This window comes from Orussus abietinus, unplaced genomic scaffold, assembly GCF_000612105.2.
Source record: "Orussus abietinus isolate OABI.00-Male unplaced genomic scaffold, Oabi_2.0 scaffold19, whole genome shotgun sequence".
In the NCBI taxonomy this organism is placed as follows: domain Eukaryota; kingdom Metazoa; phylum Arthropoda; class Insecta; order Hymenoptera; family Orussidae; genus Orussus; species Orussus abietinus.
In genome coordinates, this window is record NW_019395981.1 from 735,346 (window position 1) to 751,322 (window position 15,977).

Genomic DNA, 15,977 nt, shown 5'->3' on the forward strand with positions numbered 1-15,977 from the left:
CGTGATAGTAATTCCTTTGTATTATTCGTTTTTATATACAAATATGTATCTCCTTTTACATTACACCTCTATTACTTTAACATTGTCATGTATTGGGTTTTCCTCAGTCGTATGTCTTTTTTTTTCTCCCGCAAACGATATTGTCATACACAGTCCAGCTGGTATTGCTTAGATAATCTCATAAATATTCCCATTCCTTGAACACAATTAACAAGGGTGACGAATAGAAGAATAAATACCCCGCGTTATCCACCTTACGTTCAAACATTGTATAGTTAACTATAACTAGAGCTTAAAAGCGAATCGCGTATCCGTCGTATTGCAATTTCATAACGCTCTCCCAATTTGTGAATTCACAATGGTCAATTGTGCTCCCTGGACTGCCCACCGTTGAGAGCCACTGCATCCTGTGACAAATAATGTAGAATTATATTAATTCCTTTAAAGAATAATATTTTTCATCATTTCAAGTCAAACGTGATTTTAGCTTATTGAAGTTGAGCAGCGCTGCTCTTGTGCCCCTTCCACCATCGCGACAGCGAATACGAGCGCATCTTCCAAGGAGTGGGGGAACAACAAGAGGCGGGGAAACAGTGCGATTCAACTTTGGGATCCAGATTAAAAAAAAAACTTACATTTGGTCGACGAGCTCCTGTTGTCCTTGCATCTTTCCAACAATGGTGCCGTTCTTACTGTTCTTCACCCAACCACAAATGCCTAATTGTCGACAGAGGTCTCTTACGTACTTTGTGAAGTAGACCCCTGAAATTATTAAAAGTCAATTACCTTCACAATCTATGGATTAGAGGAATATCGGGATCGAAGGATGATACAATGCCGCAGATTAAATCATTCTGTTATCTACAGCATCATTGGCCCCTGAAATATCCTAACATGAGATAATGGCCACCTTCCAAAAAACTGACCATCAGCGTTGGCAGCATCTTGTCTTTTCTTTGACATCTAGTGCCCGACAAGGACACAACGACAGATGCTGCAGATGACGGTAGATATCGGAATGTCATCAATGACAACCACGATCGCAGTCGATGACAGGAATAATTCATACCGGTCGTATCTTGCATTTCTATCGACCCTCTGAATTATTTTAATAATCCGTGCAGGGTGAAGGTCATTGAATAACGATTCTAATAATCACCAATCAATGATCTGAGGTCTCAAAAACGGAGACAATGAATTTAAATATTTTGGCATGATCGCCTGGTGGAACTATGTTTTCGTCGACCATGAACATACATGCAGAGGCCACGATCGGTGCTCAGCATGTTTGGCCTCTACGGGTTCAGAATTGATCGTGTATTGCTTAGAACAGATTTAGCAATGTTTATTACCGTACTTTGCTGGTCGCGAAACATAAACACCGCAGTGTTTGTCGCTCCCATGAAATTAAGCATGTAGGTGTCGGAGAGCACACCGTGGAACGCTTATCGCCCGGCTTAATGATCCCTTCTAATCGTACACAGATGCAAATTGAGGAGACTTTGCACCTGGCAAAAATATTTACCCCGTCCACGGTTTGCAGATAAATTGAAGGAAACCACCGCAGAGTCAATATTCGCGTTATCATGGGTCAACGGGTCCCATAAAAAGATTCCCACCTTGGACTCACCCTGCACTTTGCCGAAGACCTCGAACTCGATGGACACGAAGGGTTGATCGCAACTCGGGTCGCCTCCTGCCATCGTTTCCAAAATAGCGAAGATCACCCTTTGACCTAGGCACGAATAACTGCCGTCAAAACGATTCGGCCGATTCGATTAAGGGCAGCTCGAAGGAAAGGCAGATATTAGGGAGGTCGGCCACCAACTGTTTCGGCAAATCCGGGTCAGCCGAACGGCCCGAAGATCGCACCACCTCCTCTGGTTTTAATCGATTTCTATCAATTAGCGATGTCACATCACCTTGCAGAAACACCTCTCGGAACTGAATCTAGCTCTTGTTGCACCACGGCGTCTTGATGCTTCAAATAGATACTCACCCCCACTCCCGGTTAGGAGGCCGACGCTAGTATTGACGATCGATTGTATATCCTATTGACGCGATACAGATTTCCTCTTCGAGAAAGTGTCCTCGGTCTGACGCAAAGACGAAGACACGCGACGAATCAGCAGACTGCCGGGACACGGGACCGAATATTTCGAAGTTCTTGGCGAACGTCGACTTGGAATTTCGGAACATTCGGTCGATATGGAAAGATATGGATCCACACGTGAACAATTAAAATCTTTCATTTACCCTGAGAAAAAAAAAACGTCATTGAACCAAAGAAGTATTTTATCAATTCAAAGAATAATTATTTGGCTCGAATGAAGTGGAATTAATTGGACGCGATATTTCTTCGGAACTATGACAATTTATTTCTGACTGTCCGAGTCTAAGAATTATTCTATGAATTAACAGAGCACTTCTTTGGTTCGATGATTTTTTATTCTCAGGGTATAAATGTAGAATGCGCTAATGTAGTTTGTATAGGTAAAATACGTACAAAGGTCATTTAGAAATTCAAGATCAAGTCGGAAGAAGCAATCTCGCGCTCTTTGGACGCGCCTCAAAATTGTCCTCTTCGAGGAAGCTTTCTCAGGTTGACGCAAAAGCAGCTATTTGCGCGGCCGATGTCGGGAATCGCTCCAATTCCAAATACACCGATTCTAGAAGTAACGAATCTAAAACTCGTTAACGCTTAACAAATATCTATCGCCTCCGCCAACGGGAGCAATTTGCCCTGGGCGGATTTTTCTTTTTTTTTCTGGACGCGACGTTTGTTCGATGAAATTATCAGATCGCAGCAATGACCGATGTTCGATAAAAGAAATGACGGGAGAGTCCAGCGCGTCCAGTTTATCCCAGATTTGCGGGGCACATCGCGAATCGATCACTCGGATTGCCCGATAAAAAGCAGAATTATTATGCAGCTCGATAAATCAAGGCTCGCAGAAATGACCGCCCTTCGGTGGCCATTTTGAAACGCCGGTCTCTCTCCCGCTATTTCCCGTTTATTGAATATTTATCTCCCGCCACGGCGATATCAAGTAAGCGGAAAGGAAGAATTCCCGCCCCACTAGCAACCATCAATAGTAATCCCTTTTCCCGAGCGTTTGACCCGAATTTTGAGAATTTCGATAGGTAATTGACGGTCGATTCGCGAGATGATTAATTGCCGAGGCCGTGCCCGCCGTGGCAGAAGATTTCCGAGTCGTGACCACGGCGAGACACATCCACCCTCGAAGAGTCCGCCGCCCCAGTTGCGCGGCGAACATCAATAACCATCTTTTTTGCATGAGCCTTTTGACCCGTATTTTTCCGATGTTTCAGAGATTTCGGGACGGCGCGGCTATCGGCGTTAATTCCGGGGATAATCGAATCGCGATCCTTCGGCCGTTAAGGGCCGGGACGAGATGTCGGTGTCGGGGAAGAGACGGGCGGACATTAAGAGTCGCGCATATCGGAAAGAGGGCGCCGGCCGGTGGGTGTTGGGTGGCGGTAGCGGTGGCGAAGAGTCGGTGGGGGTGGCAGCCCTGGTGGTGGTGGTAGTCCCGGTGGTGGTAGTCCTGGTGGTGGCGGCGCGGGCGGTGGTGGTGGTGTACCAATGGTAGCAGAAGAGGAGGTGGATGACGTCACGGTGCTAAAGCGACGCACCAATGCTAAGCGTCTGCATGGGTCGGTGGGTGTCTGGACCGAAATCAATAGCGTACCAACAGTCCGATGCTCGCTCCGACCAGCTGTGGACGTTTCGACGGCGACAGTCGACGGGAACGAAGCCCAGGAAGAGCGGGATCGGTTCCACCTAGTCGAGCCAGTGACACGGGAGAGCGTCATGCCAGTTTTGCCATGTACTGCTCTCCTTGCCTAAGGTCGTAAAACCAGGTAAGGCGACCTCCACCCCGACGACGCGATTCGCCCCGGCGAGTGACGTGGGTGCTGACGAAACCCAGCTCGAGGAGTCGGACCTGCTCCTAGTGGCGCGTTTCCTCGATCGGTGGAATTGTGAGGTCCGGCCAGGTCCATCCCTGCCAGCTCTCGGATGCTGCAAAAATCGAGCTGGGTAGGAGTGTTCCCTGAAACCCGGGCATCCATTGGGATTTTAGACGTGGTTGTTCGAATTGAACACTAGTGGTGGTTCTTTAGGGTTTAAAAATCGAAATTCACCTGCTGAACCTGCTCCTGGGAAAATCGAGCCGGGCAGGAGTATTCTCTGAGACCCGGGCATCCATTGGCGTTTTTAGATGTGGTTCTTCAGGTTGAACATTAGTGGTGGTTCCTTAGGGTTTAAAAATCGAATTTCACCTGCTAAATCCCCTCGTTTGAGGTTTTAAAATCCGGAGAAGGCGATCCTCGTTCTTAACTCGGTTGAGATTTACCTTGAGCAGTGACGTGGGTGCTGACGAAAGCCACCTCCAGGAGGCAGACTCGTTCCCAGTGACGCGTTTCCTCGATCGGTGGAAATTTAAGGTCTGATCCGGTCCATCCCTGGCTGCTCTCGGATGCTGTGAAAATCCCGCTGGGTAGGAGTGCTCGGTGAGACCCGGGCATCGATTGGGATTTTTGGACCCGGTCGTTCGAGCTGAGCACTAGTGGTGGTTCCCTAGAGTTTCGAAATCGAGTTTCACGTGCTAAACCCCTTCGACTAGGTTTTAGAAATCGGGGAAGGCGACCTTCGCCTCCAATTTGGCCGGGATTCACCTCGAGCAGTGACGTAGGCTGTGATGATAGCGAGTCCGGAGGCTGGGAATGGTGCCAGTGATACATCTTTTCGACCAGGTCTAGTGACACAGTTTTTAAAGCCATTCGCAGTAGAACGATGCAGGACATCGTTTTCGGAGAATGGACCAAGTGCGATTCCAGTATCGGTTAGAGTCGCTCTAGAGATGACGATTAAATTTGAAATTATTATCACGTATTCATAATAATTGGGGTGTCGGACGTTGATCCGATGGCTCTTCGGGAAAATTGTCCAAAAGCGTTCCAACTGCTCTCAGGAGTTACGAGCACTGGACCCAGGATATTTAAACGCACTTAAGGCAGGAAATTGCGGAAAACCGGTGTCGGATGGTGTCCTGTGGTGCACTCGGAATTATTTCCAGAAGTGTTTGTCAGCCGGCTTGCAAACCGTGCGAGCTCTGCTCCAGATTTTCAAGAAGGATCGTCCCTCCCCTTCAAAGTTTCCTTTCCACCTAGCTTTAAAAAGTCGGCGCAAAAAAGGACGCGGCTGAATTCTGCCCGCGTTTCCCGGATTTGATGCTCAGCCATAATGGCTTGACTGATCTCCCCTATCCAACTTTGAAATTGGTTTCCGTACTCGAGTGCTGTCAGGGCTTACAAAGTACACGGTACAGTCGACAGATCACGACGATGTTGCTTAATCGACCTCGCTCGAAGCCTCCGTCAGTAATTCGCCACGGTCAGCTGCTTCGTATAAATTTTCATTCCTAAATGGCGACTTCCGAGAGCAATTTCGGGCCTCTCGACAAACGATTCGAGGAAAATATTTGTTTAATATTCAAGACACGCCGGTAAGTCAGAGTTGGCGTACTCTCCTCGGTCAGACATCTCGCGTAATGGCGTAATTCGAACCAATTGAAGTTTCCCCGAGTCAATGGACTATTGAATTCGCTGGATTTGGTTGCTGTCCAATTGGTTGAATGGGTGTCGTTGAGTTTGATATTTCTCGTTCCTCTTGGGCCACTTTTGGTTCCCCTTTGCCAGTCTGAGCTTCGCAGTCAAAGAAACGTCGAATTAGGGACGGTTTCATGCGCCAATTGCCGACTCCGTGGGAAGCCAGTGTTTATCTAAATCGGTCGGTAAAACAGCACTCGGACGTCGCCTTAACGATGACCTTCTTTCGTAGATATTGATTGCTACTTGGGATAGTAACGATTTTAGATATTGCGGAGTCGGCACTGAACTGGCCGGCACCGTCAAAGCTTTTCTTTCCCAACGCCGAGAAAGGGATCTACCAATTTATTCACGGTATAGCTGAGTAGATTTCCCAGCCTCAATAGAATTCTAAATAGTTAACGAGGGAAGAGCCAGCTTATGGCAACGCTTCTGCGTCAGGAGACGAAATCAACCCCTGATTTAATTTATCGACATAGCTGCCAACTCCTGAAGTTATTTTTATCAACCTCTGATTGCAGGTCGTGGCAATGTGGCCTGGAGCACTGCCGTTTCTGACTGTCCTGACATGTTTGTTACATCACACAAGGTGAGACACACAATGAAGCCCTGATTAATCGTTGCACTTCTTTCGCTTAGCCATTTAATCCATACGAATGAGGGTTATTGGAAACGCGATCCCCAATTCAGGCTAGAATCCGGCGACTCGGGTTTCGGACGACGTAAACTCCGGAACGAGTTAAAAGTTTGGTTAAGGTCACGAAATTTAATATTCAGCGTGGCCTACCACAATATACGACGTAATCAACCAAAAGTTACTTGCCGAAGAATTTTCAATTATCCGGCCTTATAAGCATATTCAACGGTTGAAATAAGAAATGTTTTATTTACCGAACCATTTTTTTTGCGAACTTGATAGAACAATTTTTTTTTTCAATTTGCGAATCTGCTAGAAAAATTTTCACGAAAAATTCGCATTCGGTGGTACATGCCGAATTTAACGAATTGTTCGGTCCCTTCGGTTGCAGATGTACCCCAGGGAAGGTGAACTATCGAGAAAAGGAGAAGCAAGTGCTGGACCAAATCCTCGGAGAAGGACGGTACGACGCGCGTATACGTCCCAGCGGCGAGAACGGAACAGGTAACTTCGATTCCGTCGAGAAATTAATTTCTTCCCATTCCGCGTGTGTATCGGCCGTGGCCGATAACGATTACGGTTGCGATTCGAGCCCTACACCGGGAAGAGCGGGGCTTCCGGAAGGAATTTTCACTCTCGTGAAAATGCGAGTACATCCATTTCCGGGAAGCCCGAAAGCGTCCCGTCCGCATGCGAGGAAGGAGTCGAACGCACTTCCGTCACTTGCGCGTCAGGGCTGGGACGACGTCTCGGCGGCACTTTTAGGCTAACGAACGAGGTTAACCCCCCGACTCGTCGCAGCCGTCGAGCGCTCTGGAAACGCCTAGGGAATTGGAAAGTGACGTCGAGAAAGTGCCCTCGACATGCGAGACGAGATCATGGCGCGTTTTGCAGTCAGCGAAGTAGTGGGCTCAACCCTTTGGCTACCGGGAGCCAGTTAGAAGGCTCTCCCGGGTAATCCCGTACATATATAATACATACGCCCCGTAGGAGCCGCGGAAGGAGGAGTACACAGACCAAAATGGCGACCGCGGTCAGCGTCTTCCCGAGAAATTGGCTTGAAGCGTCCGGCGCACTTTTATTTCCTGAACTTTGCTCGCCCTTATCGAGGATCTCGTTCTTTCAAAGGAACCCGCCAGCCGGGGGGTCGATCGTTCCTTCAAGGAGGCTCGAAATTGACCGCGTGGTTTATATTAACTTATTCGTGAAAAAGGAGACCGACCGATAGCGATACCGCGTGGGAATAAAGTACCGTCTATCGACCTGCGATAAATATGTTCATTGCAACGTCCAGGGCGGAATTTTATTGCACTGGACGGTATCGCATTCGACGTCTGTCGCAAAAGCTTGAGTTAAAATTAACCAGAGATAACATCGCCGCGTAAACGGCGTGGCATTGTTTTTCAGCGTCCCCTCGTGCACGGGTGAGAAAATGGCCGCGTCGTCGAAGTGTTTTCTTTTCGCGTTTACCGAATCCTATCGACGAGATTATCAATATTGTCGGTGTCCCCCCTAACGGAGCCCCCTCCCCGGAAATAGCAGAGTTCGCGGATTTCCAACAGATGCGTGCTTATGAAGTCGGAAGCAAGTGCGAAGAGATAGGCGCACTTCCTCTGTCACGAGCGAGAGAGTAACGTCGCATAAACCACTCTCAGCGGGAATTGACAATTGACGCAAACCCGATACCGTGTCGAGCCTCGATCTGACTTTTTCCCATACAATCGAGCATAAATCCTGCGACGTGGATCGCATTTTAAATCTCGTTCCAAGAGGTCTTATCTAACCTCAAAAGGCACACGAGACTCTTTTTACCGGTCCCCATCTCCGCCATTCGTAATTGATTTATTTTTCAATTTTTAACGTCCACTTCGACCTCACAGGGGAATTACAAAGGATGAGGACCTTTTAGACCACGAGTAAAACCCCCTGATAAATGTTTCATTAATGACACTCGAAAAGGGGAAAATAAAAAAATAAAGAGAAGGAGCGATCGCCAAGTGGGAGGGAGGCTTGCCATCCGTCCACGGTCAGGATATTTGGAAACGAAGATCAGAATTTGGGAGGTCCTGGAGGAGACCTCAAAGGGGTTCAACGATGCACCCTGGACGAACGTCCTCCCCCTCGAAGGTACCTCTCAAGGATCGGTGGTCCGGTCCCCGGAAATAACGGAAGACAAAGACGAAAGGATCTCCTGGTTACCGAGGTCGACGTCGCATGGGGAAACGCAAATCGTACGGATCCCCGTCAGCCAGGTTACCGAGGTCCTTGGGACGGGATTCGAGGAAGGGTTTAGGTTCTGCACTCCCCTCGATACTGGACTATTGTTAGCGAGAAGACGAGGAAGATTAGGAACCATCGGCGAGACGAAGATGCACACGATAGGAGGCTCCTTGGCGTCTCCGTTTCGATTCCGTTGTACCTGGATGTCACGAGGCGGCCATTTTGGTGACCCACACAATAGGTTCCGCAAGTAGAACTCCGGAACTGCTGGATGCGATACCTCGCCCCCTGTCATTCAAGATTCATCTCGGGAACCAAGCAGCGACTCTGTACATCTCATCTTACCTGGCTGAAACCATTTGAAACCCACCTAACCCAATCCTCGCAGGATCGATTTTGCGCATTCAGAACCTACACGGTGAGCCAACTTCACGTGGGCAACAATCTGCACGTTGTTCGATTATCTGGGCATGGTATCGAGTATTGCACTCGAATCCGTACAGTGATGCCAAGAAGGAATTCCTGGGACCAGATGTCTAGGGTTAATTAAGTCCTATCGTGGATCACCGATGCCGCCATTTCGGGGACCTGGTAATTTTGCAAGTATCTAGCGAGAAATTCGGTAAAGATGTGGATTTCGATAACATAGAAAATGGAGGTGCGGAACACCGTGCAGATTGGTGCAGGGGAGAGATGCTTAACTCTCGATGATCACCAACGTGTTGATTGTTGGTCGAAATCTGCGATTTAGCGAAATCCGATGTTGACGTTCCATTGTGTTCCGTCGAGTTGCAGATTCCTGTGAAGATCACTCGCGGTCCTTAGCCAAAATCTGATAGAACTTGAAGTATATATTTGCAAGTAGTCCCTCATGGTGGTACACGTCTCGTTAACGGAGAATCAGCCATGTTCGACTTAGGTGCGGAGATTATTTCGAACATCTTGTCGAAACGAAACGCTTAATGGATATACGGAATGTAGGCTATATAACACGTCTCAGCCACGCTGTATACTAGTCACTTAGGTAGAGAAGAATCATTAGTAAATGAAGTCTTTCTTTTTTTTTAGTAGACAGCCATAGATACTATACTTTCCGTTGAATTGATCTTTGCTAAAATCAGCTCGAGTCCTCATCGCGAACTGAGGACTCGTGCGATTTGGCGACAATCCATTCAACGATAAATGGGGCGAAGCGTACTAACGTTATCTGTTCACCAACTGTACACCTACTGTGCCTTACCCACTCACTAAGTATTTTGTGTTGTTTAATTTCCAGTACGTAGCAGTGATTTGTAGTAGATTGATATCTCCAAGCTGTGTGATTTGATGGCTCCAAAATGTGCGCCCGAGAAGGGCATAGCAAGATTCGAGATGAAAAATTGACCGATGAACGCAACAGTTTTTAAGCTGGAGGACATTTTAGTTGGCCAATGGGAGAGCGAGGGGCGGGGCCAGCGGTGAAGGTCGCCCCTCCCCCTCGCTCGCTGTGACGCACCTCATTGGCCAACTTAAAGTGATTGTAAGTAATGAACTATTGGGTCCAGAGAAATTTCGCTTGCACTTTCGTCGGTCGGTTTGTCACGGCGAATCTTTCCACGGCCTTTTCGGGTTCGGATTTCGAGATGGCCTGTACAATGGCACTGCGAGGCCCTCGTTGTTGTAACTCTTTGTTTCTCGAAAGCGAACACACGCCAAGTAAAGCGCTTAAAGCGAACAAGTATAATATCAGATTTCTGCTCTCTAAGCCTACTAGACTGAAGCGCTTAACGTATCCTTTTGAGCAATAGCACCGATAAAATGAGACAAGGGAAACAGAAATCCGATATACACAGATATATATATCTCGGTCAGGACGGACGTCGAGAGTAGTGAACTGTGCACAAGTAGATGAGCACTCGGGGCCTAGACTGAAGTCGTCTCCGTAACGTGTCGATAGAAGCCAAAATGGAGAAAATACCTAATTCTCTTGTAACTAAAGAAACATTACACACACACAAACACACCTGTGAATCAGAAAGGTATCTCATTAAAAGGGGATGTGTTATTTTTGCCCTTAGATGGGCCGGCCATTGTCCGGGTAAACCTGTTTGTGCGAAGCATTGCGACAATTAGTGACATCAAGATGGTAAGTATACGTTAGTTTTTTGATACGCGACATATTATATTACATATACATATACATACATACATATCTATACATATATTCCCGCGAGTTTATTTGTGCTCCCGCAAAGTAGGCGCAAAGTAGGTAGCCTTTTTTACCGCCGCAAAACTGTCACAGCTAATAGCTAGTCGGCCGAACATATCCCCTCACGAGCACCTTCGCAATCCCCTACTGATACGTCAACCTAACCTCGAAATCACCCATAAGCGTATATACATATATATATATATATACATATATATGTATTATATAATATATATATGTATATGATCTAGACGCAGGCATGAGATTCTCCGGCTTAAAACGTTCGACGCCAAGATACTGGAATATTCTCAATAGTGTACATAACGAGTTTGCTCGTGTATCTACGTTCCCTCTTACTAATGACCTGTTTCTGATTTACATAGCAATATGGCGGCTATATATAACACACGACCGGTCACTTGTAACCGCAAAGCGTTGAATTCGCTATAATTCTCAGACGATTAAGTCCTAGTTGCCTGACCACGGAGTAAAGGGTAGGTGGTCCAAGTGTCGAAGACGTGCCGTTAAAAACTCGCGATGGCCGTTAGGTGTTCCATGAGCCCGCAATCACGTGACCGTTTTTAGAGTAATCTGCTAATTTCTATTCAATCTCGATAAAAATTGCCGTCATAAGATGAAGGATTGCAGTGCCGTGCAGCGTGTTGCGGGTTTTTAACACGACCTAGTCTTGTCGGTCGACCATTTTGGAGAACCTCCCTTTTACGCTGTCGGCCCGATAGACGCCGCCGCGGCGGCCATCTTGGAACCGACCAGTTGGCCGAAGACCTTAGACTGCGCATGTCAGTTATTCACTTCTTTTTCCCTGTTTTGAGATACGTCTCTGTTTTACGACTGCTGCATACATTGTGCGCCCGCGAGGGCTCTAGATATTTTACTGCACTGTTTCTACCGTAGATCAACGAACGACACCTTGTTTTATCGACACTCTTTACCGCACGCTAGCCCATCTCAGCTGGACATCGCATGATAGTCGAGCGTTACGATATGTGACGGATAGTTGCAACAACATAGACATGGATTTATTATATTCATACTTATATGGAGAAAGGAGTTACAAGGCGAAGCGTTCGTAGTTGTCCTAGACGTTGGTTCGAGGGAATCGTTGCGTTCTCTGCGATTTAGGATGAAATCTAGAAGAAGTAGATAGGTTAGAACAGGGCCGAAAGGCCCGCGTAGTTAGAGCACCGTTTAATAGTTAATTATCGCATTTACGATATTTAGACTGTTTACAAGATCTACCATTTTTACAACTGCACACTACAAGGCTGTCTCTACTAACGCGTTCCAGGGAGTGTCAGGCGTCGATGACTTCGTGGTAGGTTTGTTCTTATCCAAAAGGCAACAAAGAGGTTTGGGTTGTTGCATATCGATGGAGAGGGGAGTGTCAAGAGGATTATGGATACATCTGCGGATCGATTTTGAGCACTTAGGGCTTGGGGCGCGTTGAGCAATTGCGTTTAGATCGTCCGATGATTTCGGACTTTTGAGAATTTAGAGCGTTTCGATTGTTATGGAATGACTTTCTTAGTTCGGAAAATGCCGGATTGGAGGGATGGCAGGTAGGTGCGAGGAGATTTATCGGAAACTGGGCAATAATGCAGATCGATTGCAAGTGGTTTGGGTTTTGGTGGAAGTGGGCGAAGAATTGGGAGGGGTGCCTTGACTTTATTATTCTAACTATCCCCGATGTTTTTCATGATGGGGAAAAAATTCAGGGGGTACAATTACGACGGGCCTATGGTCGAATATTTTTCTGGCGAACTTTTTATTCCTCGGTCAAGGTTACATGGTTTGGCAAACGCGAGTCGTTTCTTTGACAATCCGTGTGCTGATACCAAGATGAGCTGCTGGCGCTGCAGTATGGCGAATTTTGTGAACAGGAAGACACGAAACATCTTTACCCCCCGTACTTTTTATTTTCACTTTTGTCACCGATGCCTACATTTCCACATTTGACAGCGTACCTTTGGAACGTCTTTAGAGAGACGTTCCATCCTCCCACCCGAGTCCGTGCTACAACGTGAACGACCAATATTTTACCCATTAAAACTGGTTGCCCGAATAGTTAAGTCAATCGAATTTTCCAGTGGATGAAAGTTAATATACGCCCCAGAAGGTACATCCATCTACATCATCAAAGTGAGGAATTCCCATTAAGCGCAAGAGATTTCAAAAACGTCGTCCAAAAACGTGGAAAAGCGTATCGAGAGACGCTGACGAAGACCGGAATATAATCGCTGCTCTTTCTTCCGACGATGCATAAACGATCAGCACTTGTCGCAGAAAGACGAGTCGTCAAAGGCTTCATAAAAAAAAAAAAGAAGAAAATAAACAGCGCAAGATCAGACGGTCCGCAACCACTGAAGGAAGAACCACCGAAGTTGAAATTTGGATGTCCTCCAAAAAAGTAAACTTATGGTCCAAATAGGCGATCACTCTCATCATTCGAATTCTCATCCGCATCCGTTCTGATGAAAAGAAAAAGCAGTTCACCCCACAGAAACTAAGACCAATTAGGAAGAACCAAACGCCATCATCCACGCAATTTTAGATCGACGCAAGACGTTTCCTCGTCGTTTCTTCGAATTTCCAAATGTTTCGTCCCCGGGAAAGCCGCCGTGGACGTAGACTAGCCAACCGCGAGCGGGAGTGATAACGAGAACGAGCGATAAACAGAAAGAACGGCTAGAAATAAAGAAAAGACACCGTGACGAGCGTAGAGATGAAAAACAAGGCGTCGAAAACCTATCTTTCATTCCGCCTACCTCACCCACTGATACCGATGTCCCGTTCTGTGTGATTAATTTGTGTATTTTGTTTGCTATATTAGATGGACCCGCACTTGTCCACGTCAACATATTTGTTCGAAGTATCTCAAAAATAGATGACGTTACCATGGTAAGTTAAAACCCGCTCGAAACAGTTCTACACACACGCGCGCGCTCTCTCAGCCACACACGCAAACATGAACACGTGTCAAAAGTGGATGACAAGGAAAGACGGACGATAGACTGATAAGTGGTGATAGGTTTGAGACAGAAAGATGTGGGGCCTGAAGGGGTGGGGGTAGGACGGAACAGTTGGGTAGAACAATTGGGTAGAACAGTTGGATGGTGACTAATACAGAAAAGAAGAAGCTGGGGAAAAAGAGGATAAAAGTAGAGTGCGAAGTAGAACTTTTGACATATGAGCGCTAGGAAAAGACGGAATTAGGGAAATCTGACTATTCGAGCCACTAACTTTGTCTCTAGTCATCTGTAGGATAATTGTGCATACAAGGAACAGAATGGAAATAAGTAAGGTATTTAAATGCACTGAATCCTTCCAATCGCATTTTGTTCCTTGTCTGCACTTTCCTCCTATATTCTAGACTTTAATTATTTCCGCTTTTCAACTAAGTAATTTTTCCTCCTTTTCATTGTACGCAAAGAGCTACAATTCAGTAGCAGCTTTAAATAACTACGTGCATACACATAGTTTCGTGTGCCAAATCGATTGGACATCTTCTTCCTGTCTTATTCTTCTAATTCATTTGTGTGCCGTTGCTCTAGAATTCGAGGAAAAAGCGACAAAGCGTTTTATTGTTGACTTGACGTCTTACTTCTTTTTTTCATCACTCTAACGCGTATGCGAACCCCAAGTAGAACGCCGATTACCCGAAACGCCATTCCACTTATACTTTATACTACACTAATAAACATTAATTGATAAGAAATAACGGGACGAGAAAAATAATTCCACCCTGCCGATGACTCGATAAGAGTGGGAGGGAAGCGTCAGCTTTTTGTTGGACCGATAACAAAAGCTTAAAAAGAACGGATATAGATTCAGTTCCAAGGAACGATAAGGAACAACAGTTCCATCCGATATTCAATTCCCGAGTTATCCGATGCTCTGCACTATTCTTTTTTTTTCCCGGGATTTTCAATCCAGATACTGAAAACGACTCGTCCAGTTTCGGGTAACCGACGTTCGACGGTTTCCTTCCAACAAAATGGCGGACCGTTCCTGCCTTAAGAGCGTGTACACAAATGTATCTACATCTACATTTACATCTTATTCTCTATATATATATACATATATACATATATATAAATATCTTTTATATATATTTATTAGCAACACGCGCTAATCGGAACTCGCACAAGAAGGTGTCCCTCCACATTTTCACATACTGCACGCCTTACATAGCCATTCAGTCAGCCGGCAGCCATCCGCGTATTGCGATACACGCCGAAAGTTTTCGTTATTCTTGCAGATACCGAGATGTAAATCGCGGTACAGAGTTTGCTCTAAGTGTGCTTCCCTTTTCGACAATGCCGCTGCTCTCTGTCTTCGCAGGAATCTCTCTCGATTATTTCCCCCCGGTGCCATTTCGCGGCCTGTCGTCGCCCTCCTCTTTTTCTCAATTTTATTCCTTTACTCTCTTTATCTCTCCTCTGTTAGATAGCAAGTACTTATTATACGACTCGTTTTTTATATTCTCACTGCGTATGGCGTTTCTGAGCAGCATGAAGTCACATAGATGGGAACTGTGCATTTAAGTGTCCGTAGATTGAGTTACGAGAGACAGACATCATTAGCAGGAAGTGGATCGATTAGCTCAAAAGTAAGTACACGCATTCCGGAAGCTTTCGAACCGGTAGCCGGTTAATTACCGTCTATGTATACATAGGCTTAGATGGCCGTATGTGTATGTATATTTATTTCCCCGATGCAGATTACATCCGCTTCCCTGGCAGGGCTTAGGTTTCCGGCTACTGAATCTCCTCGTAATTTTACGGCATGCTGTTCAATTCATTTCCTCGGTATACTTCGTATATACGTATGTTACCCCGTATGCGTTATACAGGGCGAGTCAGTCTTAGAATTGTACATTTTATTGGTTAATGGAACTCGTAAAAAAACGCAGGGAAGTCGCCGTGTGTAGGTTAGGTCACGAACTCTGAACAGCCTTGCTGCCTCTTGCCGAAACTTTTCGGCTCTTTTTATGAGTTCTGTTAAACACTCGGTGGTCGTAGTTCTGAAACGCTCTGTATAGTCTGGATATCCAGGATGATTCGGATGAGCCTCCACGGTTCTCTTGCGATTGGTTACCGTTGAGCGGCTTTTACAACGTAGGCTCACGTTTTACGGTTTTACGTTCCGCGTAGAATGGCGGAATCTACCGCATTTAAACCGGATGGCGTACTTCCTTCATTTACAGGACGAGCCGGGTTGAGGTGGTTCTCGGTTTCTGCTCGTTAATTTCCCGCCGACCCTTTTGCAGGATTTATT

General features: G+C 46.3%; 2 protein-coding genes across 8 annotated transcripts in view; one reads left to right on the plus strand and one right to left on the minus strand.

The window, feature by feature from the left end:
- Nucleotides 1-2: 2 nt before the first annotated feature.
- Nucleotides 3-1,965, minus strand: LOC105699765 (acylphosphatase-2). The gene is made up of 3 exons (XM_012425047.1): nt 1,631-1,965; nt 636-762; nt 3-407 (listed from the first exon to the last, which is right to left on the minus strand). Exons 1-3 carry the CDS (start codon nt 1,701-1,703, stop codon nt 293-295), a joined length of 315 nt encoding a protein of 104 aa, XP_012280470.1. The 5' UTR covers nt 1,704-1,965; the 3' UTR covers nt 3-292.
- A 1,699-nt stretch (nt 1,966-3,664) lies between these two features.
- Nucleotides 3,665-15,977, plus strand: part of LOC105699763 (glutamate-gated chloride channel) — a 28,371-nt gene continuing 16,058 nt past the window's right edge. The window contains exons 1-4 of one of the 7 annotated variants that reach the window (XM_012425041.2): nt 3,665-3,885; nt 6,156-6,223; nt 6,663-6,775; nt 10,549-10,616. In XM_012425041.2, coding sequence (XP_012280464.1) covers nt 6,165-6,223; nt 6,663-6,775; nt 10,549-10,616 — 240 coding nt within the window. In that variant the 5' untranslated portion in view covers nt 3,665-3,885; nt 6,156-6,164. Of the gene's footprint in view, nt 3,886-6,155; nt 6,224-6,662; nt 6,776-10,548; nt 10,617-13,530; nt 13,599-15,977 lie in introns of those variants that run through there. The other 6 variants (XM_012425044.2, XM_012425043.2, XM_012425040.2 and 3 more) reach the window with 6 other exon arrangements.